This window comes from Brassica napus, chromosome C3, assembly GCF_020379485.1.
Source record: "Brassica napus cultivar Da-Ae chromosome C3, Da-Ae, whole genome shotgun sequence".
In the NCBI taxonomy this organism is placed as follows: Eukaryota; Viridiplantae; Streptophyta; class Magnoliopsida; order Brassicales; family Brassicaceae; genus Brassica; species Brassica napus.
Window position 1 is genome coordinate 31,619,544 of NC_063446.1, and position 22,535 is coordinate 31,642,078.

General features: G+C 35.6%; 4 protein-coding genes, 1 long non-coding RNA gene and 2 pseudogenes across 13 annotated transcripts; 5 read left to right on the forward strand and 2 right to left on the reverse strand.

Moving 5' to 3' along the window:
* Nucleotides 1–6: 6 nt before the first annotated feature.
* Nucleotides 7–1,046, forward strand: LOC106389399 (probable prefoldin subunit 2). The gene is made up of 2 exons (XM_022699632.2): nt 7–201; nt 494–1,046. Exon 2 carries the CDS (start codon nt 499–501, stop codon nt 928–930), a length of 432 nt encoding a protein of 143 aa, XP_022555353.1. The 5' UTR covers nt 7–201; nt 494–498; the 3' UTR covers nt 931–1,046.
* Nucleotides 998–2,011, reverse strand: LOC106389398 (annotated as a pseudogene). Its single transcript, XR_001278049.3, has 2 exons — nt 1,655–2,011; nt 998–1,570 (listed from the first exon to the last, which is right to left on the reverse strand). The product of XR_001278049.3 is annotated as a late embryogenesis abundant protein 31-like (transcript).
* A 45-nt stretch (nt 2,012–2,056) lies between these two features.
* Nucleotides 2,057–2,839, forward strand: LOC125583009 (annotated as a pseudogene).
* Nucleotides 2,840–9,460: 6,621 nt separating this feature from the next.
* Nucleotides 9,461–12,015, forward strand: LOC106389400. Of its 8 annotated transcripts, none has more exons than XM_013829632.3 (4): nt 9,461–9,604; nt 9,737–9,837; nt 10,153–10,655; nt 10,724–12,015. In XM_013829632.3, the coding sequence occupies exons 2-4, from the start codon at nt 9,776–9,778 to the stop codon at nt 11,866–11,868; spliced, it is 1,710 nt and encodes a 569-aa protein (XP_013685086.1). In that variant the 5' UTR covers nt 9,461–9,604; nt 9,737–9,775; the 3' UTR covers nt 11,869–12,015. The 8 variants fall into 8 exon arrangements, with proteins under 8 accessions (XP_013685086.1, XP_013685089.1, XP_048609204.1 ...); XM_013829635.3 differs by having other exon boundaries at nt 10,162–10,655; XM_013829633.3 differs by having other exon boundaries at nt 9,517–9,660.
* A 59-nt stretch (nt 12,016–12,074) lies between these two features.
* LOC111204567 lies at nt 12,075–12,989 on the reverse strand. The gene is made up of 2 exons (XR_002657053.2): nt 12,879–12,989; nt 12,075–12,645 (listed from the first exon to the last, which is right to left on the reverse strand). It is a non-coding gene; the product is annotated as an uncharacterized LOC111204567 (long non-coding RNA).
* A 2,850-nt stretch (nt 12,990–15,839) lies between these two features.
* Nucleotides 15,840–22,451, forward strand: LOC106384424. The gene is made up of 3 exons (XM_048753249.1): nt 15,840–16,020; nt 16,114–16,282; nt 16,417–22,451. The coding sequence occupies exon 3, from the start codon at nt 20,103–20,105 to the stop codon at nt 21,318–21,320; it is 1,218 nt and encodes a 405-aa protein (XP_048609206.1). The 5' UTR covers nt 15,840–16,020; nt 16,114–16,282; nt 16,417–20,102; the 3' UTR covers nt 21,321–22,451.
* On the forward strand, nt 21,750–22,487 carry LOC125583010. Its single transcript, XM_048749538.1, has 2 exons — nt 21,750–22,364; nt 22,443–22,487. Exons 1-2 carry the CDS (start codon nt 21,750–21,752, stop codon nt 22,485–22,487), a joined length of 660 nt encoding a protein of 219 aa, XP_048605495.1.
* The last annotated feature ends 48 nt before the right edge of the window (nt 22,488–22,535 follow it).

Below are 22,535 nucleotides of genomic sequence, written 5' to 3' on the forward strand. Positions count from 1 at the left end.
ATCCGGTTCGAAAACCATATTATATAAAACCGGTTCACTGATTGTCCTAAAACCGGATCAATTTTATGTTGTTAAACCCAACCTTGGCTTCTTCTTCCTCACTCTCTGCGCCGCGGTCTCTCTCGAGAAATCCATCTTCGTCTTTAGATCTTTTCCTCCCCCAAGCAAAGCTTCTTCGATCTTCCTCGTGTCTCTAAAAAAGTAAGTTTCCTGTTTTTTTTTTTTTGGTAATTATCTATCCAGTGTCGACAAGTTCTGTGTCTGAATATCGATCTCAAAAGTAAAACATGATCTATAGTTCTAGATTTGTCGGAAAAATTCCAAATCGAACACCTTTTGTCCGGATCAAGCTTCTTCGATGTTCTTTCAGAAAATCAAAGTAGATCATAGTCGACGAAACATCTCATAGTTATTGAATCGTTTCACCTCGGAGTTGAAATCAGTAACATCGAAAACCCTAATTACATCTGCGTTTTGATTTGATTCATTCCAGAAGCAATGGCGAGCTTGAGAGAACCGCCGAACGAGCAAGCCATCCTCAACATCTACGAATCCATGAGATCAGAGCTGAGCCAAATCTACTCCAACATAACCGACCTCGAGATGCAAGTCAGCGAGCACTCTCTCGTCGTCAACGCCATCCAGCCTCTCGACCAGTCCAGGAAATGCTTCCGCATGATCGGAGGCGTTCTGGTGGAGAGAACCATCAAAGAGGTGCTCCCAGCTGTCCACCGCAACAAGGAAGGTCTCGAAGAGGTCGTCAGGAAGCTGTACGAGACGTTGGAGAAGAAGAAGAAAGATATGACGGAGTTTGAAGGTAAGTATAAGATCAGGCTTAGGAAACAGGACGAGTCCAAGGATGAAGGTAGTAATAAAAAGGAAGGTAATGCTCAAGGTGTTCTCGTTGGAGCTGCTAGTGCGAGCCAGTAAACACTCTTTCTTCTGTCGTTTTGCTTGCATCTTTTTTTGCTGGTGATGGTGTTACAATATCAGTAGATTGGAGAACCAAAACATTATCTTTATATTCAACATGAGAGTCTTACATCTTTTGCATCTTTTAACATTATCTTTATACTAAACAAGAAGAAAATAAAACTTAGACGATTGATTCCACATCATAAGTTCCATAGCTTGCAGGATTTGTTTTATATATCCCCTTTAGCGTTAAGCCTAGCTGCGGCGGTAACAGAATCCGCCACACCACCTGGATAAGTTGACAGATTAGGGTTGTTCCTCAGCTCGGCGCTCACCACACCCTCTGCGTCCTGCTTTGTCACGGCTTTATCCTCCTGTAAGCGAGCTTGATTTTATTCTCGTCAAACTCTATAGGAGCGTTGTAATCAGCTGCGGACTGAGCTGAAGCGGCTACTCCACCAGGAGCGATGACGTTGTTGCTAGAAGCTCTAACTTCCGCCGCTTGAATCGCTGCTGCGTCGCTCTGATCCACTGGCTTCTTTCCAGCGGTGTGTACAGTTGCCTCCAACGCTTGTCCTATTGTTATCTTACTTTGCACACTCACCCCCGTTGCCGCTGTCGACACTGGCCTAGGTTCAACATATTGTCCAACGTCCTACACCATAAACAATCTTCATCGTTACAAAAAAAAAAGATGATTATATTGGGGAAATAAATTATGTTGGAAATGACTTGTAACCTGTACACCGATGGTTTCTTTAGTGACGCGTGCACCGGCGACGTCGGTTTGCTCCACAGAGACGCCTCGGTCCGGGTCGAGGTAGGTTGCGACACCTGGTTCGACGAAGCCAGCGCGTCTGTTGGCAGTGGCTGCAGACTGCATAGTGGCGGCTATACCGCCTTTTTGAGTGTGTCCCAAGACACTTGTCTCCTTTGCTTGCATCATCCTAGCATCCTCAGGCGCTATGGGCCTATCGGCGAGTTCGCCGGATACCTCAAAAACGTCGCCGTATTTGACCGGCTCTTGTGGCCTCTTTGGTTGCTCTTGTTGGCTCATATCTCTGTGTTATGGACTGTAGTGTGTGGAGAGATCGAAGTATAAAGAGAGGGACAAGGACTGTGGGACCAACGTTGTGAGATTATGACAGTTGTCAGTGAGAGTGACAGTGACACACGTGGTAGTTTCTAAGTTTAGAGCACGATGAGAAAGCTCGAAGAATGCGACCGACTGAGATGGATCTAATTTTATCCATTTATAAATTTGGTTGCTGTTCTCATGAGTTTTGCCAAGTGTGCCGTGGCAGCACAGGACATGTTTTAAGTTAAAGACGAAAAAAAAAAAATATATATATATATATATAAACTTTGGTTGCTGTTCTCATGAGTTTTGCGATGGGTCGTGCTTCAGGTGGCCGTGAAGAATCAGTGGGGAGGCCACGATTCTCTCAAAAATCTCGAGAACTTGCTCATCTTCTTTTTCATCTCGTCTCTCAGTCAAATGGTTCGGTTTGCCTTGATTTCCCTTGAGAACTTCTTTAGGATCCGGAGAAACTAATATGATATCAGTTAATGTTACATAGTAGTGATCACGGTGGAGGAGATCTTCTACATGAAAGCTTGCCTCTTTCTTTCAACACATAGATTGAAGATTGGCAGCATGGAAGAGGCACTAGTTCATATTCACTATATATGAAATATAGATGGGTTTCTTGTAACCTAAGCTTTGATAATTGGGTAATTTGTTAGGTAGCTGAACGTTTGATGATTGTCCACGAAGAACATTTGCGTGTTTTACCAAAAAGAAAAACATTGTTTGTGTGCTAGTCATTTTCATTTGTCTTTTTCTAAAGAAATGGTATCCATGTACTTGTACCAAGTGCTAACCCAGACTGACCCATATTCAGTAAAAAGTGTTTTTATTTTATTTTCAGTGAAGCTTTAAAGTTATTTTTGTTATGAACATGTCAAAATTTGCCGAATTTGACATGTTACGTAAATATAAATCATGTGGAGCCTACTGTTACTATGCATGCACAATAACTTTACTTTTTCATTTTTATATAAATGGTTTGTAACACACCATCTCTTCTCCTTCTAATAACACATTCTCTCTTGTTATCAGTGTTATCTTTTCTCTACGGGTATAAAATTTAGTCTTATTTAAATTCATGCGATACCATAAAATTCCGGTTTTTTTTATAACACGTTATCAGCACAATCGTTCTTCAATTTGAAATACAAATGGCAAACATCGAGAAACTCCAGTTCCCGGCCCTGAAAATAACTAGCGAAAATTACGTCGGATAGGTCACAAACGTGAAACCATATCTGGTGATGAAAAAGATAACCGAAACAATTGTAATCGGTAACAAATCACCACCCGAACATATAGCCGAAGCGATAATCTTCTTGAAGAAACATTTAGATGAAAATCTAACGCACGACTATGCAAGCATAGAAGACCCAGCTGAATTGTGGCAAGCTTTAAAAGAAAGGTTTGATAACCAGAGACAAGTCAACCTCCCTTACGCTCTAGAAGAGTGGAAAAATCTGAGGTTCCAAGATTTTCAAAAGGTTGAGGATCACAATTCCGCTGTCCTGGGGATAGTTTCACTCCTGAAATATTGTGGTAATCTTATCTCTGAGGCATAAATGATGAATAAAACATACAACACTTTTCACAAACAGCTTCACTTCTTGCCCGAAATTTACAGAAAATGTAGGTACACGAGATTTTCTGAATTGATGGTTGCGCTCATGTTGGCTGAAAAGAACAATGAGCTCTTAATTAAAAACCACAATTCCCAACCTACGGGAGCCAAAGCATTTCCTGAAGTGAATGCTACTGCGGTAAAAAATTCAGAAAGAAGGAACCAGACCAACCGAGGTTATGGTCGCCGTTTCAATAATAAACGTGGAAAAACTTACAATCCCAAATGGAAGGGATCTAACAAGTGGGTTAGATCCGAACAAGTTTCTAAGGGTAAAGAAACTCAAGAGGATACCACCCAGAAGCGTGGGACAGTGTGTTTCAGATGTGGATGTAAAAGACATTGGTCCCGTACCTGTCGTACTCCTCCACATCTCTGTAAGTTATATCAAGAGTCCACGAAAGGCAAAGCTAAAGAAGTGAACCTCACTGAAAACTTTGAAGGGACATCGTACTTCGATGCCTCCGACTTCGCAAATGAGCTGGACTAGATTACTCCTGAAGAGAGCCAAAATGTGTATAATAAGTAGGGCTGTTCAATATGGCAAAACCGAACCGTACCGAACCGAACCAAACCGAAATAGATAATATGGTTTAGATTTGGTATATACCATACAAACCGAATGGATATGATTTTTAAAAAACCGTAGGATTTGGATATGGTTCGGTATATAACCGATAAAACCGAATAAACCGAATAAAACCGATCAAAAAATAGAAACATGTAAATATGTATATATTTTATAACAACATATGAAAATCATAAGTTACTTTTTTTGCTAATAACTATTACCATTTTTTTACAGTAATAAAATAGTCCTGATTTGTAAAACACTTGAACTATAATTAAATAACAATTCATCGCAAACATGCTTCTTATTTTCTTAATCTTCTTTTGATTTTTTTGCTTTAATTTAGCATTGACTAAATTGAAATAAAGATTATAAATTTGATGATAACAATTAGTGGAAATTCTTCACAATTTTTTTTATCTATAAACGAATAGAGTTTCGTGTTTAATAGAAGAAACATGACTTTGATGAACGCTAAATATGAAAGAATATAATAACTTATTTTTTGTGCTTCGTGCTTCTGTTTTATTTTTTGTTTTTTTTTTTATTTTTATTATCAAAATTTTGAGCTTTGATTTTAATTATAGATTTGATTATTTTATTAGATGATAGAAATATTTTTTATTTTTGTTATTTTATTTAAACTTATAATATTTTTTAATAAAATGAATGTATTGACAACAAGACTCTAAAATTCATATAATATGATCCCAAAATAAAGAATTATGTTTTTTTGGTATAAAACTGAATAAACCGAAAACCGATGGTATATAAACCGAACCGAACCGAAGTAAATATGGATTTAGAATGGTAGTTATATTTTACTAACCGAAAAACCGAAACCGAAAAAACCGAACCGAAACCGAACCGATATCCGGATTGAACACCCCTAATAATAAGACTATTGGATAGTTTTCAGTATTGTCATGTATAATTATTACATTTCCTGTTTTAAACAAGTAATGATGTTTTTAACGTCACCTTAATGTATACTTATTGTGTGTTTCCTTATATGATTATTATATGAATGAATTTTATGTTTTTCTTTTATTAATATTTACGACAATTTCAGAAATGGATCAGAATGCTAATGAAGCAAAATTCAAGAAACTGATTCGTGAAATATGCATACCAGATAGTGGAACAACGCACATTATTCTGAGACAAAAGATATATTTCTCCGATATAAAACCGACAAGAATTATCGTCAATACAATATCAGGTCCTGCAGACGTGATTGAAGAAACTGGTAAAGCAAACTTTACGTTGCCGAATAGAACAAAATTTTCTATAAATAATGCTCTATATTCTCTGAGTTCTAAAAGGAATTTGTTGAGTTTTAAAGACATATATCTTCACGGATATGATACTCAGTCTGCAACTGAGGATGAAAAGAAATACATGTATGTAACTTCTGAGAAATGTGGCAGAAAACACATACTGGAAAAGTTTCCAGAACTTCTTTCGGGGCTACATCATACTTATATCGATGAGATCGAATCAAATCTTGTAGTAAAACGGAACCCAGAAGAGTTCACATTATGGCATGACCGCCTTGGCCATCCAGACACTACAATGATGCGTAAAATCATAGAAAGTTCACATGGTCATTCACTGAAAATCATAGAAAGTTCACATGGTCATTCACTGAAAATCCAGGAGATTTCTCAAGGGAATAAAATGACATTTGTTGCATGTTCTCTAGAAAAATTGATCGTAAGGCCATCGCCAACCAAAATCGATAAAGAATCACCAAAGTTCCTTGAAAGAATTCAATGCGATATATGTGGACCTATACATCCACCTTGTGGACCATTCCACTATTTTATGGTATTAATTGACGCATCCAGTAGATGGTCACACGTTTGTCTATTATCATCTCGAAATGTGGCATTTGCGAGATTTCTAACTCAGATAATCAAACTGCGAGCACAGTTTCCTGATTATATTATTAAAAGAGTTAGACTAGACAACGCTGGTGAATTCACATCCCAAACATTCAATGACTATTGTATGGTGATGGGAATTGAAGTTTAACATTCGGTTGCTTATGTTCATACGCAAAATGGTTTGGTTGAATCTTTAATTAAGCGTTTGCAATTGATTGCAAGACCATTGATCATGAGATCAAAACTTCCAACCTCTGTATGAGGACATGCCATTTTGCATGCAGAAGCACTCATTCGGATCAGATCGAGTGCATACCATAAGTATTCCCCACTACAGTTAGCGTTTGGTCGAGAACCAAACATTTCCCACTTTAGAATCTTTGGTTGTGCGGTATATGTGCCTGTAGCATCACCACAACGTAAAAGATGGGACCACAAAGAAGATTGGAAATATATGTTGGTTGTGATTCTCCATCAATTATACGATATCTAGAACCACAGACTGGTGACGTTTTTACGGCACGTTTCGCCGATTGTCATTTTGATGAAAAAGTATTCCCAGTTCTAGGGAGAGAAAACAAAAATGTAGAAAATGATATCAAATGAAGTGTACCTTCGTTACTATATCTTGATCCTCCTACTAAAGAGTCTGAACTATAAGTTCGACGAATCATGCATTTACAGAGTATAGCTAATCAGCTACCTGATGCATTTGCGGATACCAAGACGGTAACTAAATCCCATATACCAGCCGTGAGTGCTCCTGCTTGTATCAAAATATTTAATTAGAAAGGAAAAGTAGACAATACACGGGAGTCTAAAACACGCTTGCAGCGTGGCAGACCTGCTAGTTCTAAGAATAAAAATCCTAGAAAACAGAAGGTTGTCAAGATTGATGACACATCCAAAATAGAAGAAAGTATTTTGGAAGAAACAAATAATGAGGATGCTGAGAAAGTTGAGCATCATGAGTCAGAAAGTAATCATGAAATTTCTATCAACTACATCCATAATAAGAAGATATGAAATAGAAATGAACAAGATGATCTTGATGATGATTTCTCATATATTGTGTCAAGCGAAATAAATGAAGAAATCGATGATCCAGAACCAAAATCTGTCTATGAATGTCAAAAGAGACATGATTGGGAAATATGGAAAGATGCAATACAAGCCAAACTTGATTCGCTTAATAAACGAGAAGTATTTGGATCTATTGTACTCACACCTGAAGATGTGAGACTAGTTGGGTACAAATGGGTTTTCGTTCGAAAGCGAAATTAGAAAAATGAGGTTACGAGATACAAAGCTCGTCTAGTGGCTCAAGGTTTTTCTCAAAGACCTGGAATCTATTATGAAGAAACATATTCTCCAGTTATGGATGCAATCACGTTTAGATTCCTGATGAGTCTAGAGCTGATAAAAATCTAGAGATGCGTCTCATGGATGTTATTACAGCCTATCTATATGGATCATTAGATACTGATATCTACATGAAAGTTCCTGATGGATTTAAAATTCCAGAAGCATTAAGTTCCAAACCTAAAGAGTTATGTGCAATAAAATTGCAAAGATCACTATATTGGTTAAAGCAATCTGGACGTATGTGGTATAATCGTCCAGTGATCATTTAACAAAAGAAGGATATGTGAATGATCCTATATGCCCATGTGTTTTCATCAAGAAAACGATATCCGGATTTGTAATAATCGCGGTATATGTTGATGATCTTAACATTATCGGAACTCAAAAGGAAATACAAAAGACATCAGACTATCTCAAATGAGAATTTGAGATGAAAGATCTTGGACAGACACAGTATTGTCTTGGCCTACAAATAGAACATTCACAAAATGGTATATTTGTGCATCAATCCACATACACTAAAAGAGTGTTGAAACGATTTAACATGGATAAATCAACTCCTCTTAGCACTCCGATGGTCGTTAGGTCACTTAATATTGAAAGTGATCCATTTCGACCACCTGAGGAGAAAGAAGAGATACTTGGTCTGAAAGTACCATATCTAAGTGCAATTAGAGCACTGATGTACCTTGCAAATTGTACACGGCCTGATATATCATTTGCTGTGAATCTTTTGGCAAGATTCAGCTCATCTCCAACTCGAAGACATTGGAATGGGATTAACCATGTTTTTCGTTACCTCCAAGGGACCATTGATTTAGGCTTGTTTTATCCTAAAAGTTCAAAAGGTCAAATGGTTGGTTTTGCAGATGCAGGATATCTTTCAGATCCACACAAAGCCCGATCGCAAACATGATACGTTTTCACGATCGGAGGCACTGCTATATCTTGGCGTTCTCAGAAACAAACGCTCGTGGCTACTTCTTCAAATCATGCTGAGATCATTGCACTCCATGAAGCAAGTAGAGAATGTGTATGGCTAAGATCAATAAGCCGACACATCTGTTCAAGCAGCGGGATTGACGAAAATACAGAGCCAACTATTCTATATGAAGATAATGCAGCATGTGTTGCTCAAACAAAGGACATATATATTAAAAGCGATAGAACAAAGCATATTCATCCGAAGTTCTTCTCATACACTCAAGAGCTCGTGAAAAAGAAAGAGATTGAAGTAAGATATGTCCAATCATGCGACAATGCAACTGACCTCTTCACAAAATCACTTCCGACTTCGGTATTCAGAAAACATGTTCGTAACATTGGAATGCGTCATCAGAAGGATCTATGACTGCTCATTCGAGGGGGAGCTTACGTAGTTGTACTCTTTTTACCTTACTATGGTTTTTTCCATTGGGTTTTTCTTAAAAATGTTTTTAACGAGGCAACATAGACGTTACGCAAGAAGCGATAGTGACACTGGTCTCCAAGGAGGAGTGTTATGAATATGTCAAAATTTTCGGCACCGAATTTGACTTGTTACGTAAATATAAATCATGTGGAGCCCATTGTCACTATGCATGTACAGTAACTTTACTTTTTCATTTCTATATAAACGATCGTTTCGATCGTTTGTAACACACCATCCATTCTTCTTCTAATAACACATTCTCTTTTGTTATTAGTGTTATCTTCTCCCTACGGATATAAAATTTTGCTTTATTTAAATTTCTGTGATACCATAAAATTCCGGTTCTTTTTATAACAATTTTCATTTTCTTTGTGACAAATAAAATAATTGAGCTTCTGTAGAAATGGTTGAAAGGGAAAGACTGATTCGCGTGACAGTAAAAGAAGTAAATCGGTAAACAAAAACTTGAAACTTAACTAAAAACTGGGGGTGCGATTACTCCGATGCCGTTAGATTACATGAAAAGAGCATAGAATAAGTTTTTTTTCTTTTACTTCCCAAAACAGAACAGGGCCACATCAAAGGACATAATGGTCAATTATACTCCTTTGATTCGTTCCACATCAGCTTCAAGAGTAACAACATCTCTCCAGCCAGAGAGTAGTTTGTAGGGTTAAAAAATGAATCAAAGAGGAAACGGAGAAAAGAGATTGAAAAGCCTTTAAGATCTGCCTCTGAAACCGTTCGTTCTGCTTCTCGATCACACAAAGCTTACACTTTTCATGTTCACCCTCGTTGGTTGATTTTCGTTTATGTATTTTAAACATTTTTCTGAACATTTTTGCTGTAATGGGTTGGTGTCTATCTTGTGCAGGTGAATAAGGGTTTGAGACTCAAACTTTGAGTAGAGAGCATGTCATCTCCGTTCTATTCTCCGATCGACATGCAACAAGGGATCAGTCATACTCCTCCTGGGTAAATCATCACTCTGTTAATCTCGTGCTTGTGTGTGGGAATCTTTGCTCTGTATCCTTGCAACAAGTAAATTACTTTTGTGTTATGTCGGAAAAAAATGAGACCACTGTCTTTCTCTTAGATTTGGATTGTAATGTGAGTCATTTAGAGAAGAACAATGTTGTCTTTTTAAAAGGGAACAAGCATGTGGTTTAGGGAGGCTGTGTTTGTTGACAAGGCAAATGTAGTTTTTGTTTGTTTTTGATTCATGTTTTTCTTTTTTTTTAAGTTCTATCACACTTCTCTTCAGCTTTTTAGTGCTAATTTGCATGTCAGGTTTGATAGCGAACCAGTCCCAATCAGTACTTACCGAGACACTGAACCTGTCCCACTCTCAACTTACCGAGAAAACGACAACTTCTGGGAAAAAGGTTTCAACAGGGAACAACAGACCATTGAAGAGCCAGAGCCCAAGGAGAATGGGAAGAGAAGTGTTGACAAGAGCTCCTTCACTCACGGCGAAACCGATCTCAACCAACTCCCAGCGATCCCACCCGCTTCAACTGGTCAAGGCCTGCCGTACGCCCCTGTTGACTGGCCGAGTTTCGGTGATGTCTGGACTTGGAGAGTCGGGAAGAGAGTGACAGCCACTGGCTACCATCACGATAGGTTTCTCATTCTCCCTCAAAGACTTCAGCGAAAGAATGTCCCCAAATCTTTCGCGAGCAAACAAACTCTTCTCCGTTACTTCCAGTCTAACTTCCCCGGCATGGATGCTGACGCCTTCTTCACGTCGTTTAGCTGGAAGGTCCCTGCTCTCTTCCAGCCTGCTAACAAAGGTAAGATATGGTGTAATGATGACTCTGGTGTTTTGGTTTGAGCATTGATGGTTCCTTTTCTTTTGTAGTTGATGCTGCCTCTCTCTTTGAGGAGACACCAAAGGAAGTAAAGACAGAAGGAAACTCCAGATACAGCCAGAGGAAAAGGACACCAATGCCAACACAGACGAATGAGTCTGTTGAAGCTAACGCTAAAGCAACTCAAAGAGGTGGTAGCAGTAGCAACAAGAAGAAGAAAGGAGGAGCCACTGGACCTAAATCATCTAGGCAATCTACTAGAAGAGCTTCGAACCAGCAGAGAGGTGGCGCTGTGGACTTAAACCACCTCAACGAGGAGGAAGGTGAGCCTACCACTGGACCAAACACTAGCGGCAGGAGGAAGAAACGCAGAGTTAACCTTAAGGAAGAAGAAGAAGAAGAAGAAGAAGATGTTTCTATTCCTCACATCTACGTCTCTCCAATGAACGGCGTCCTCGCTGTCTCCCACGAGCCTGTCGATGTTGATCCGGTAGAGTTCGACAGCTACCTGAACTCTCTTGATAGCCTTCTTCACCAAGGTCCAGAAGATGCTTCAGTTCTCGTCACTGCAAGCTCTCCAATGAGAGAGTACGAATGGGCTGAAGCTCGTATGAATATCTCCTCTCTTCTCGAGAAAGACTTCCCTACCTTGTTTACCTCCAAGAACGCTGGAGAGATAGCAGCGTTAGCGACTAAACTGAGGAAAGATCCGAACCTCTCCGCTGAAGAGATGGTGAGGTTGAAGCTTATGGGAGAGATTCCAACGTTCAGCGAAGTGTTTCAGGAGAACAAAGCGGTGATTGAAGAAGCAAACAGGTTCTTCTCTGCGCTGGAGCTTAACAAAGCTAAAGTAGCTTCGCTTAAATACGAATACAGCGACCTGAGGCACAAACTCGGGAGTATTCAGATGGAAGTAGACGAGAAGTCTGAGGGTATACGCCGGATTGATGACCAGATCGCTCAGCTTCAAGCTAGGAGGAATGAGTTGAAGAGGTGCATTGGGAGCAAGGAGAAAGAGAAGGTTGATCTGAGCTATGGACAGAAGATGGTGGCGAATTCGATACCTAAAGTGGTGCAGGACGTTCAGGGAGCTAACTCGAAGAAGCCAGAATGGGAGGGTAAGAAAGAGAATGCTCTTAAGCGTGAAGAAGAGATCCTCTCTAAGTTCACCCCCCTCAGAGGCTTCTTCCTCTGATGAAACCTGGCCTCGTCCTTTAATCCCTTCGACTATTTTACCTTTTAGTCAGTCTTGATGTATTAAGCATAAAAGCAGAGATCCTCTCTGTGTTGCAGATTCATCATGGCTTGGAGTTTTATCTTTAATGGAATGCTTATTAGACTCTTTTAGGTCGGTGGAATACATGAAATGTATTTTTAAAGGAGAACAGACATAACCCCAATGACTCCAACATTACTTTTTTTTTTCTTTCTGTCAAGTGGGTATTTTATCAAAAGGCTAAAGCCCACACGGAACCAAAGCCCAACATACAGAAAAAAAAAACGAAAGACCTAAACAACAGGCCAACTGTACATAAAACTTCTTGGATTGTCAGTCCAAAGAAGCAAAACCCGTTGAGGAAGAAACCGCATCCATTCCACATGTGTTTGATTGCGTCAGCAAGCCAGAGACACGCGTCCAAGCGAGAAGCCGTTTTCTTCCTCCGGAACCAGCAAGGAGACACGACGGATCACCGTCGACGGCGACCTGAGATGAACCGTTCAACATAACAGCTTATTCGAAAGCTCGAGCCGAGAAGTCAAGACTCCAACATTACTAACCCATTATGAGATATTACTTAGTTATTGTTCTAGAGTTTTGCATATAAATTAAAACAACTAGTTAAATATAAATTTCATCTCCTCACAGAGAATCTTCGCCAAAGCTTTCCGACTAAGCTCGCTTCATACTGAACGGCGGAAGCTAAGATCTTCAACCTCCATGTGGTTTGTATTGAGCCAACAGTAGATAAGACTAGCGATTATAAGCAATCCAAAATGTTTATCAACAAATCTTGCGGAGATGAAAGAGAAAGACAAAACGACAAACAAAATCCACAGTTTGATAAACACAACGGCCTGGTAGAACAACATATTACTTTACAATCAAAGAGGAAGCCAGATGATGGAGCCATTATAGTGAAAATAAGATTTATCTCATATACTATTAGGTAATGTAAAGATGATGTTCAAGGGATGAATACTTACCTTTTTATAGGTGAGAATCACCGACTGGAAGTTGGACAAGATTCATTGAATTCTTGATCGTGGTCGTAGTGGTGAGGAATAGTTAAGTTTGGGTTAATGATGCCAATCTATGCGACTTGTAACGATTCTGAGGTAAAGGATAGAAGACAAAACAATCTGAACATAAACCAGCGTTGAGATTACTGAAAGAGCGTCTACGAAAACACAATCTCAGAACTGCCATTGTTAACAGACATAATCGAAGAGTCCTAAAGCGGATGCCCTAAATTTATGACTCGGGAAGAAGATGCAGGTGTCACAGGCAAGCCCATAAACATAATACAAAACAATAGCTAAGCCCGTATAAATTGCGTACTCAAAATTAAATGATACGTTTTGGTTAAGGGGATAGGTGTCGTGTCCAGGATGCTCGAATTGATAATGTGTCGCCTTTAGGTATGAAGAAACTGTATTTTATATATATAGATTTACTAGGTATTTTTCTGCATTATGTACATAAATAAAAGTTTTTAAAATTTAAATTATATTTAAAAATAAAATTCTGTTATATTTTAAATTTTATTATTTACTTACAATATTTAATCTTAAATTTTAATTTAATTATATTGAAAGATTAAGATAAAATAATAATTTTTGTTTAAATTTACATTTAATAATATATATGTATATATTTAAAATTATAATCTTGGAATTTTTTTTACAAAACTCTATTAAATCAAATTCTACAGAAATAAGAGATAATTTTGTTAGTTATATAACTATGAAAACGTAAAACAAATAATATTTTAAAAATTTTGTAGATATTAAAAAGAAACTAATGGTATTGGGATTAGAAAATTATAATTCTAAAAAACTGCATAAAATTTGAAGAATGTTTGGTGACAAAAACATATAATTATAAAAATAGAATTAAATAATATTTCAAAATTTGTAAAATAATATTATATTTCTATTTTTACTATTATATTAGTTATTATTATATTAATGATGATATATGAGTGCTTACCATATTTGAAAAAAAACTTACCAACAAAATAAATCAACAATAAATGTAATTGTCCATATCACAAATTAGCTTCAAATCATGTCATCATTTTTAGTGTACCATGTCATCATTTTTTTTCAAAATAATAGTGGTGATGACTGATGACACATGACAAATCACTTCTCAAATAATTTCTAGGAGATGTTTATCTTAATTTAATTGAGGGTACACGAGATAAATTAGTAAACAAATTGTATTGAAACCATAGAACGACATTTATTTTAGAACGGAAATTTTATGATACAACGATACTTAATATGTAACGGAATGAGTATACTTTTGGGTCGATGAAATCTATGCATTTAAAATAACCCTTGATTCATCTTAAATATTACAAGTTTTGCCACTAGCTTTTCTTTTTCAAAAAATAAATAAATTAGGAAATATTCCATAGAAAAATAAACATATCCTGCACATTTATAAGTAATTCATTAATCTATATCTAACTTATATGCACCATATGTATGGCAACAGAGTATCCCGAATAAATTTTCATGAAATAATACATACTATTATATATTTTCGTGAGATTGTAAACATTTCAATAACTTTTATTTTAAATTTAAATGTATATTTCATTTTATATAAAACCATTACATAAATACATACATACTATTAATCAAATGTATATCTAACTTTATACTTTAATAAATTTCATTTTAATCAAATAAATACATACTATTATATATTTTCGTGAGACTGTAAACATTTCAATAACTTTTATTTTAAATTTAAATGTATATTTCATTTTATATAAAACCATTACATAATTTCAAAAAAAAATTCAGAGTTATCACTAAAAAGTTATTATAATATATATTAATGTAATTTTGGTTTATATAATGAATAAAGATTGGTAAAGCTGAAATTTTAAAATATATAATTAGGTAATATTTATATCATCTTACTATACATGGTCAGGTTATTACAAATATTTTAGATTTATATTTTTGCGGGTTATTCCATCAAACATACAAAATATTTATCAAAGGTGTTGAAAGTATTTAGAGTATCAAAAATATCTTCATATTTTAATAACAAATCTGTTTTCTAATCATATATACTAAAATCCATAAAATTAATGAAAAAAATTAACATAGATATGGTTCTTAGTATAAAATCAAATAAACCAAAAAAACAAAACAAATTAGTAACATGGTTTTCATATGGTAACTAATTCTACAAAGTAAAAAAACTGAAAATGAACCAAAAGCTGAATTTAACGCCCCCAACTCAAACGATGAACATATTTTATATCCCAAAATAAAATTATAGCTTTTATTTAAAAAATTAAGATATAAAAACTAAAATTCTATAATCCAAACATGTATCCTATTTAAGAAAATAATTAAAATAAACCAGATACAAAACATAAATATAAGTTATGTATAAAACTTAAAATCTATAAATTATATATAAAATTATAATTCTTATTAAATAAATTTTTTGACAATAAAAATAATTTTTCGTTTTTAAAACGCGGATCAAAATCTAGTACATTTTAAAATAATATACTCTTTTAGATTTACTTTACTATAGAGTAAACACTGATGAATATTTTTTAATTTTTACTTTGGAAAATGTTACTATTGCGGTATTGGAGATAGTTAAAGGAGTCTTTCATGACTATATCGAAAGATTCAAAAATACAAATTGCTTTACCCAATCGAAAATGCCCAATAGAGTTAGCCCAAGAGGAAGTAAAACTGTATAGATATCGCATAGCCTTGAGTAGTCGAAGAGTCTTCTTCGTTATTAGACCATCTCGAATGGAATATCCATGAGGGTTTTATGTGATGGTTGTAAGTAAATATATGTTGAAAATTAAATCAAAATGAGAGAAAATAGATAGATATGGTTATAAAGATGGAAATTTTAAAACCAATTCTAAATAATATGTATCACTTTGTCATAGGGTAATATTTTAAAGGAAACAAATAAATAAATCAAATTGTTCTTTCTTTCTCTCTCTTTCGCGGATTGAAAGCAACTCTTTTTTTTGTAGACGAAACATAGATCTTCTTTAACAATTTGGTGACTCAGCGGTCAATCCTCTCCATCCTCTATCTACTTCGCTTCTTTCAATCAAGATAACAGGTGAGTTTCACAACAAAAATTCGAATCCTTTTCCTGGATTTTCCATGAAAATTTACTGCCCTTTTGTTGTTCTTGTGGTTGACTGCTCTACAGGAAAGAGTAATAAAAACCTGACGATGTGGGGATCGCGACCGAGCATGCGGAGGATGGAGATCTCGCGGAGAGTGGTGGGAGGAACGCCTTATTCGTCTTCGTGGAGACGAGTCTTCTTCAAAGCGACGATGAGACCAATAGCTTTCTCTCTCGCTCTGTACACTTTGCCGTAAGTGCCTCCCCCTACTTTCTCTAGCTTGTCGAAGGCTTCCATGGCCAATTGATGTGCCTTTTGCTTGTTCAACAAGATTCTGTTGAATCTGTCCAAAAACCTGCAACTTGAACCCATGAAATAATGTACAGGTAAGCTACTTTAGGAGAGGATTATGGTCAGAATAAAAGGTAGTGAATCACGACCAAGTAATATATAGAAAGTTCTACTTGCAGAGAGTTCATAGAATCAATCGGAGTACGCATCAGAGCTATGATCAATTCGTAAATCACCTTCAAAACTGGCCCAAAATCATTTAAATCTGCAGAAACTGTTCTATTGCTGCATTGTTAGGACTCAGTTTGACAAGGTAAATTAATTTTTATTGAGTTGGTATTTGGTATAGATAATCATGAAATATCCGACTTCATAATTAACCGTGATATTTTGAAGTAGACGGTTGGATTAGTAGTTATTCATGTCTTTCTGAATCAGTTTGATGCACTGTAAAACAGAGTGATATGTTTGATGAATTGTCTTGTTTGGTTGGAAAATGAGCTCAGACAGAGTGGTATGTTTAATGTCTTATTCAATAATTACAAGTTTTTTTTTATTATAGAATGAGATGCAAGTAATCTATTATTACAAGTTTTCTAATTTTTGAAACTTAGAACTTTTAATTGGTTCTACCATTGTAGGGGTTAAAACTAAACAAGTATCTAAATTTTTTAATTTGATTATTTTCAATTAAAAAATTGATTTAGAACTCTAACATCATATCTATTGTTAGAGATGGTCTTAACTACGCATGCAGCAGAGAGAGTTCTTTTTTTTTCTTTTTTTTTTGAAAAATGCAGCAGAGAGAGTTGAGAACTTTTGTCAACTATCATCCACTAGCTTCTTCTTCAAAGAACAATTACTGTTATAAGTTCAAATCTCTTTTTGTAAACGATGCAATTTTCTAGCGTAATTAAGATAAATTCCCAACGGATAGTTGAATGTATAAACTGTTCTTTTTAATTTTCATTTTCCCTGTTGCATTGCTTAGGAAACTGGATAAATGGGTACAGTTCATTAGATTTCATATGAAGTTTTTTTTTTGAACACAAATTTCATATAAAGTTATATTTTGCTTTTTTGGTTGAAATTTGGAATGATTTTTTTTTTTTGTTTAAGATTTTATATTTTGCAATGAATAGACGTTTTAACGTAACTTTCACTATGTTTCTGGAAATCACTTGTAACGTTTTATTTCAACTTTTGCTATTAGTCAGCGGCATCGTTTTATTTTATTTTCTCTTGATATGCTTGTTATTTTTCCTTTTTGTTTTTCCTTTGATGACAGTGTTCTTATTTATCTGGAAGAAATCCGACAGAGCCACAGATTTTTACCAAGTGAGCTTTTGTAATTTTTCTTTGTTAATTTATTTGTGAAAAAGCATATCCATCGAAGATGTCGTACATGCAAACCGTCCGTGGTTTCAAGTGTTTCGGGGAGAACTTCATCGTGGAATCATTATTTGTGGAGCTGTTCATCAATATCACATATGTTGCAGGTAGTTGATCATCATATGCAATTAGAAATTATACGATGATGTAATGTGTTACCCAGCGTTAAAAAAATTTATTTGTGAAAAGATGTTGATATATAGGACTTATTTGTTTTTTTATTAATGTTAATGCTTTAATTAGTCTGAGAATCCGGTGAAACACGCCAGTGAATTAGAAGAAAAGGTTTACGAACTTCAGCATCGGCTGATATTTGAACTAAGACGAAATGTGGAAATGCAGCTCAAGAGAAACGTACTAGTGGAAACTCTGCCTAAATTGGCAGATAAGGAAGTTGCAAAACATAATAAGCTTGAAAATGTAAGAGATGGTGTCCGGGGAATTTTATGTCGATAATAAAAAGCTTACTTCTTTTTTTTTGTGTTCAGATCGATGGGAAGTAGTTCTTGTCTAAGCTTGGTCTTAAGTCTTAACTTGATTAAAAATCAGGTAATTCTTAAAGAACGCACAAATATGATAATATTGCAAAATCCTAGTGATTAATTTTCTAAATAATTCTGCATGGTTGCAGACATATCTAATGAATCTATGGCAACATCTTAGCCTAACTCTTGAAAAGGTTGGGATTCACTATTTACCTTGAAAGTTTTCGAAGTCCCTTAAAAGAGACTTCCTTTGTGCTTTTTTCAGATTCTTACTATTATTCATTTACTTCACTTGATACTGATATCTGAGAATTATCCCCCTTGATTTAACAGAAACTAGATACGAACCCGCGCTGTGCGCGGATATTATTTTCGTTGTGTCTTCATAATTTTTTTAATATATAATATTATATGATTATGAAATTTTTGGTTTATACTTTTAAAAATATATTTATTTGGAATATAAACTCGTCTAATCTTGGTGTGTGTTTTAATTTTATAGATAGATTATACATCGTGTTAGTTTTTAAATGTAATGCTCGTATATGTAGTAATTTAGTGGTTTGACTTGGTTTTTAACTGTGAAATTATCTTACTTAAACTAAGGAATTATTCTTTTAAAAAATATATATCTTTTAATTTAATTTATATTAAATAATTTATTTTAATTTTTTGTATATTTAATAATACTAACCATTTTATCTAATTATTAATAATTCGGCTATACATAGGTTTTTAAAATATTTTAATTATTTATGTACATTTTAAAAATACAATAAACCCAAAAAGATATTTGATAAATTGGTAAGATCCGTAAATATTCAATCTAAATTAAATTTATGTGTTTATGGTTCACGTCCGATATAATCATATTTTGATTTGTCCAAAAAAGACTTTAAAGCCCAATAGTAGAACATATTAATTATAAGAAGATTTGTGTATTATATTGATCTTCTAATAATAAATACATAATCGAAGTAGAAGCACTGATGGGCGATGGAGAATATGTTTCAACATTCGACATACCAGATCTTTGGAATATACTGTAAGGATCAGATTGCAGATATGCTTCCCAGACTTCAAGATCACTTATGTTCCACGAGCGCAAAATCAGATTTCTGATTCTTTAGCTAGGACCGCAAAGTCTTTCTGTAGAGAGCTTTGTTTTATTGGTTGTTATATTTCGGTCTAGTTACCCAAACAACCTCAAATTTGAGTAATATAATATTTGTTCATTTAAAAAAAAAATACATAACTGAAGGTTTAGTATAAATCTTCATAAAAATATATTATAAGAAGATATGTGTATTATATTGATATTTACTATAAATTTAATTTGTTATGTTCATAATAAAATGGTCCTACTATCGATCATCATAAATTATTGTACATCTTCACTATATTAAAAATGTTCGTGGTTATTTTGAAAGTGAAACTGAACCGAGTGATCAAAACAACATGTCGATATCAAGGCAACAACATACAGGTTAAATTTAATTATATGGATCGTCATAATTATTGTATAAGAAGAGCGTGTATGTTAAAGGGACCGTATATTAAGGAGAAAACCACCAAAAAAACTCTAAACTTAAAAAAAAAGCCAAAAAAATATCAACTCATAAATGAGCAATTTAAATCCCCAACTTTTGAATATTGGCCTTTTTAATCTTGTTTTTATGTTGACTTGGCCATTTTAACTTAAAAATAGTCCATGTTAACTTTGATTAATAAAAAATAAACATCTGTTAAGTTATGAAACTACGTAGTTTTAGTAATTAAAAGAAATAGTGCAATACGTAAGAAAAAAAGCCGTCGAACCCTAACTCCTTCATCCCCAACTCTTGTGGCGACGGTGACTGTTGTTTTTGGTACAACGAAACTTCTTCGGGACGCAATTGTAAAAGATGGCTAAGATTAGGCAACTTGGTAGTGTTCGTCACACTGGTGGATCGGGTGATGGCGAGGAGAGAGTTGTCGAAAGTGTAAAACAACATGTCAGAGATGATGATCGAGCTGTGGGACAGAATGATGATTGTGAGGTTGTTGAAGACGAGGCTGAAGCTGGTTTTGAGAATGAGGTTGATGAGAATGGAATAGGTGTCGAAGAGGAAATTGTCGGAGACTTACGAGACCAGTTCGGAGATGTTGTCCAAGATGAGGTGGATAATTATGATGGGGACAGTGGAGATAACATTTGGAATGATGATACTATTCCTGATCCATTGTCGTCTGATGATGATGAAGAAGAGTTGGAGCATAGGGAAGAGGTCGCAAATACACAAGGCTGTGAAGAGCTTTTGTATTTGGGGAAAATGTATGGTTGTGCATCTGACTTCAAAGTGGCTCTCCTAAGGTATTCACTAAGAACAAGGTACGATATCAAATTGTACAAATCATGTGCTAGGCAACTTGGTGCAAAGTGCTCTGATGTAGAGTCTAAGTGTCCTTGGAGAATATATTGCTCTTATGAAAGGAGAAGACATAAGATGCAGATTAAAGTTTATGTGAATGAGCATACTTGCTTAAGATCAGGATACTCGAAGATGTTGAAGACATCTTCAATTGCTATGTTGTTTGAAGAAAGGCTAAGACTGAATCCGAAGCTCACAAGGACTGAGATGGCTGATGAGATAAAGAGAGAATATAATCTAATTGTCACAGAGGAACAATGTGGTAAAGCTAAGTCTAAACTTTATAGACAAAGAAAAGCAAGCCATGAAGCTCATTTTTCTCGTATTTGGGACTACCAAGCAGAGATTCTTCACACAAATCCTTACTCGACGATGGAGATTGAAACTGTCCCAGGACCAGTTTTACAGAGCAAACAGAGGTTTGACCGTCTGTACATGTGTTTCGCAGCTCAGAGAGAGACTTGGATTGAGACATGTAGGCCAATCATAGGTTTAGATGGGGCATTTCTGAAATGGGATATCAAAGGACAGTTGTTGGCTGCGATAGGACGAGATGGTGACAACAGGATTGTTCCAATAGCTTGGGCTGTGGTGGAAGTCGAGAACAACATCAATTGGGAGTGGTTTGTTAAGCACTTGAAGGAAGACCTTGGACTACAAGTTGGGGCTAGATTCACCATCATATCAGACAAACAAAAGGTTAATAGTTAATGCTTAGAAGTATTTCGTTCTGTTTTCATTGTTAATATAACTAAAATACTTAATGATATGCAGGGTTTGGTGAATGCTGTTAAAAATGAATTACCTGAAGCTGAACATCGTATGTGTGCAAAACACATTCTATCTAATTGGAAGAGAGATAGTAAGGATCCAGAGTTAGAGCGTATGTTCTGGATCATAGCACACTGCTACACTAAAGGAGAGTATGATGATGCTTTAGAAGCACTTAAGAAGTACAACAAAGGTGCGCATGACACTCTTCTTCTCCAAAATCCTCCAACATGGTCTAGAGCATTCTTTAGACAAGGATCATGCTGCAATGACAACTTGAACAATCTCTGTGAGTCATTCAATAAAACCATAAGGGAAGCAAGGAAAAAACCACTACTCGACATGTTAGAGGATATTAGGAAGTAGTGTATGGTTCGTAATGCGAAGAGGGCTATTATTGCTGGTAGACTGAAGATTAAGTTTACTAAGAGGGCGCATACTGAGATTGAACTGACAAAGGAGAAGGCAAAAGATTGCAGAAGGTACTTAGCGTGTGGAAATTTCCATGAGATTGATCATCATAGTGTTACATATAGTGTGGACATGAACTTGCGAACATGCGGCTGTATGAAATGGCAGGTGACAGGAATTCCTTGTATACATGCTGCATGTGTCATAATTTCAAAGAAGATTAGGTTTGATGATTATGTGGTTGATTACTACACAACAGAAAAGTGGCGACAAACATATAGTCGAGGAATCAAACCTGTCCAAGGCATGAAGTTATGGCCTAGATTAAGTAGGATAGGAGTTCTGCCACCACCATTTAGAGTAGGGAATCGTGGAAGACCAAGTAATCATAATAGGAAGAAAGGTCTTAATGAATTTTCATCTTTGCCCAACAAGAACAAGTTAAGTAGGGACAAACGTATCATGACTTGCTCAAACTGTCGAGAAGAAGGTCATAACATACAGACTTGTGCTAATGAGAGGGTCGAGAATGCGCCCAAAAGACCAAGAGGTCGACCAAGAAAAGAGATTTCGGTATGATGCTCATTGTTTAAATACTAATTAAAAGGATTCTGTTTCGATCAGTTTTAACCACTATGTTATATTTTGCAGGGAGATGTATCTCAAGCACAAGCACCATCTCAGCCCCAAGGGTGATTGTTCCTTTGTTTATTTATTTCACGTGTGTTTGAAATTATTTGTGTG

Excerpts from the sequence above, each read along its gene's own strand:
- LOC106389399 (XM_022699632.2), top strand. The coding sequence starts at position 499 with ATGGCGAGCTTGAGAGAACCGCCGAACGAGCAAGCCATCCTCAACATC.
- LOC106389400 (XM_013829632.3), top strand. The coding sequence starts at position 9,776 with ATGTCATCTCCGTTCTATTCTCCGATCGACATGCAACAAGGGATCAGT. Across the intron at positions 9,838-10,152 it reads ATCAGTCATACTCCTCCTGG|GTTTGATAGCGAACCAGTCC; the intron begins GTAAATCATCAC and ends TTTGCATGTCAG. Across the intron at positions 10,656-10,723 it reads CTTCCAGCCTGCTAACAAAG|TTGATGCTGCCTCTCTCTTT; the intron begins GTAAGATATGGT and ends TTTCTTTTGTAG.
- LOC106384424 (XM_048753249.1), top strand. The coding sequence starts at position 20,103 with ATGGCTAAGATTAGGCAACTTGGTAGTGTTCGTCACACTGGTGGATCG.
- LOC125583010 (XM_048749538.1), top strand. The coding sequence starts at position 21,750 with ATGGTTCGTAATGCGAAGAGGGCTATTATTGCTGGTAGACTGAAGATT. Across the intron at positions 22,365-22,442 it reads GACCAAGAAAAGAGATTTCG|GGAGATGTATCTCAAGCACA; the intron begins GTATGATGCTCA and ends TATATTTTGCAG.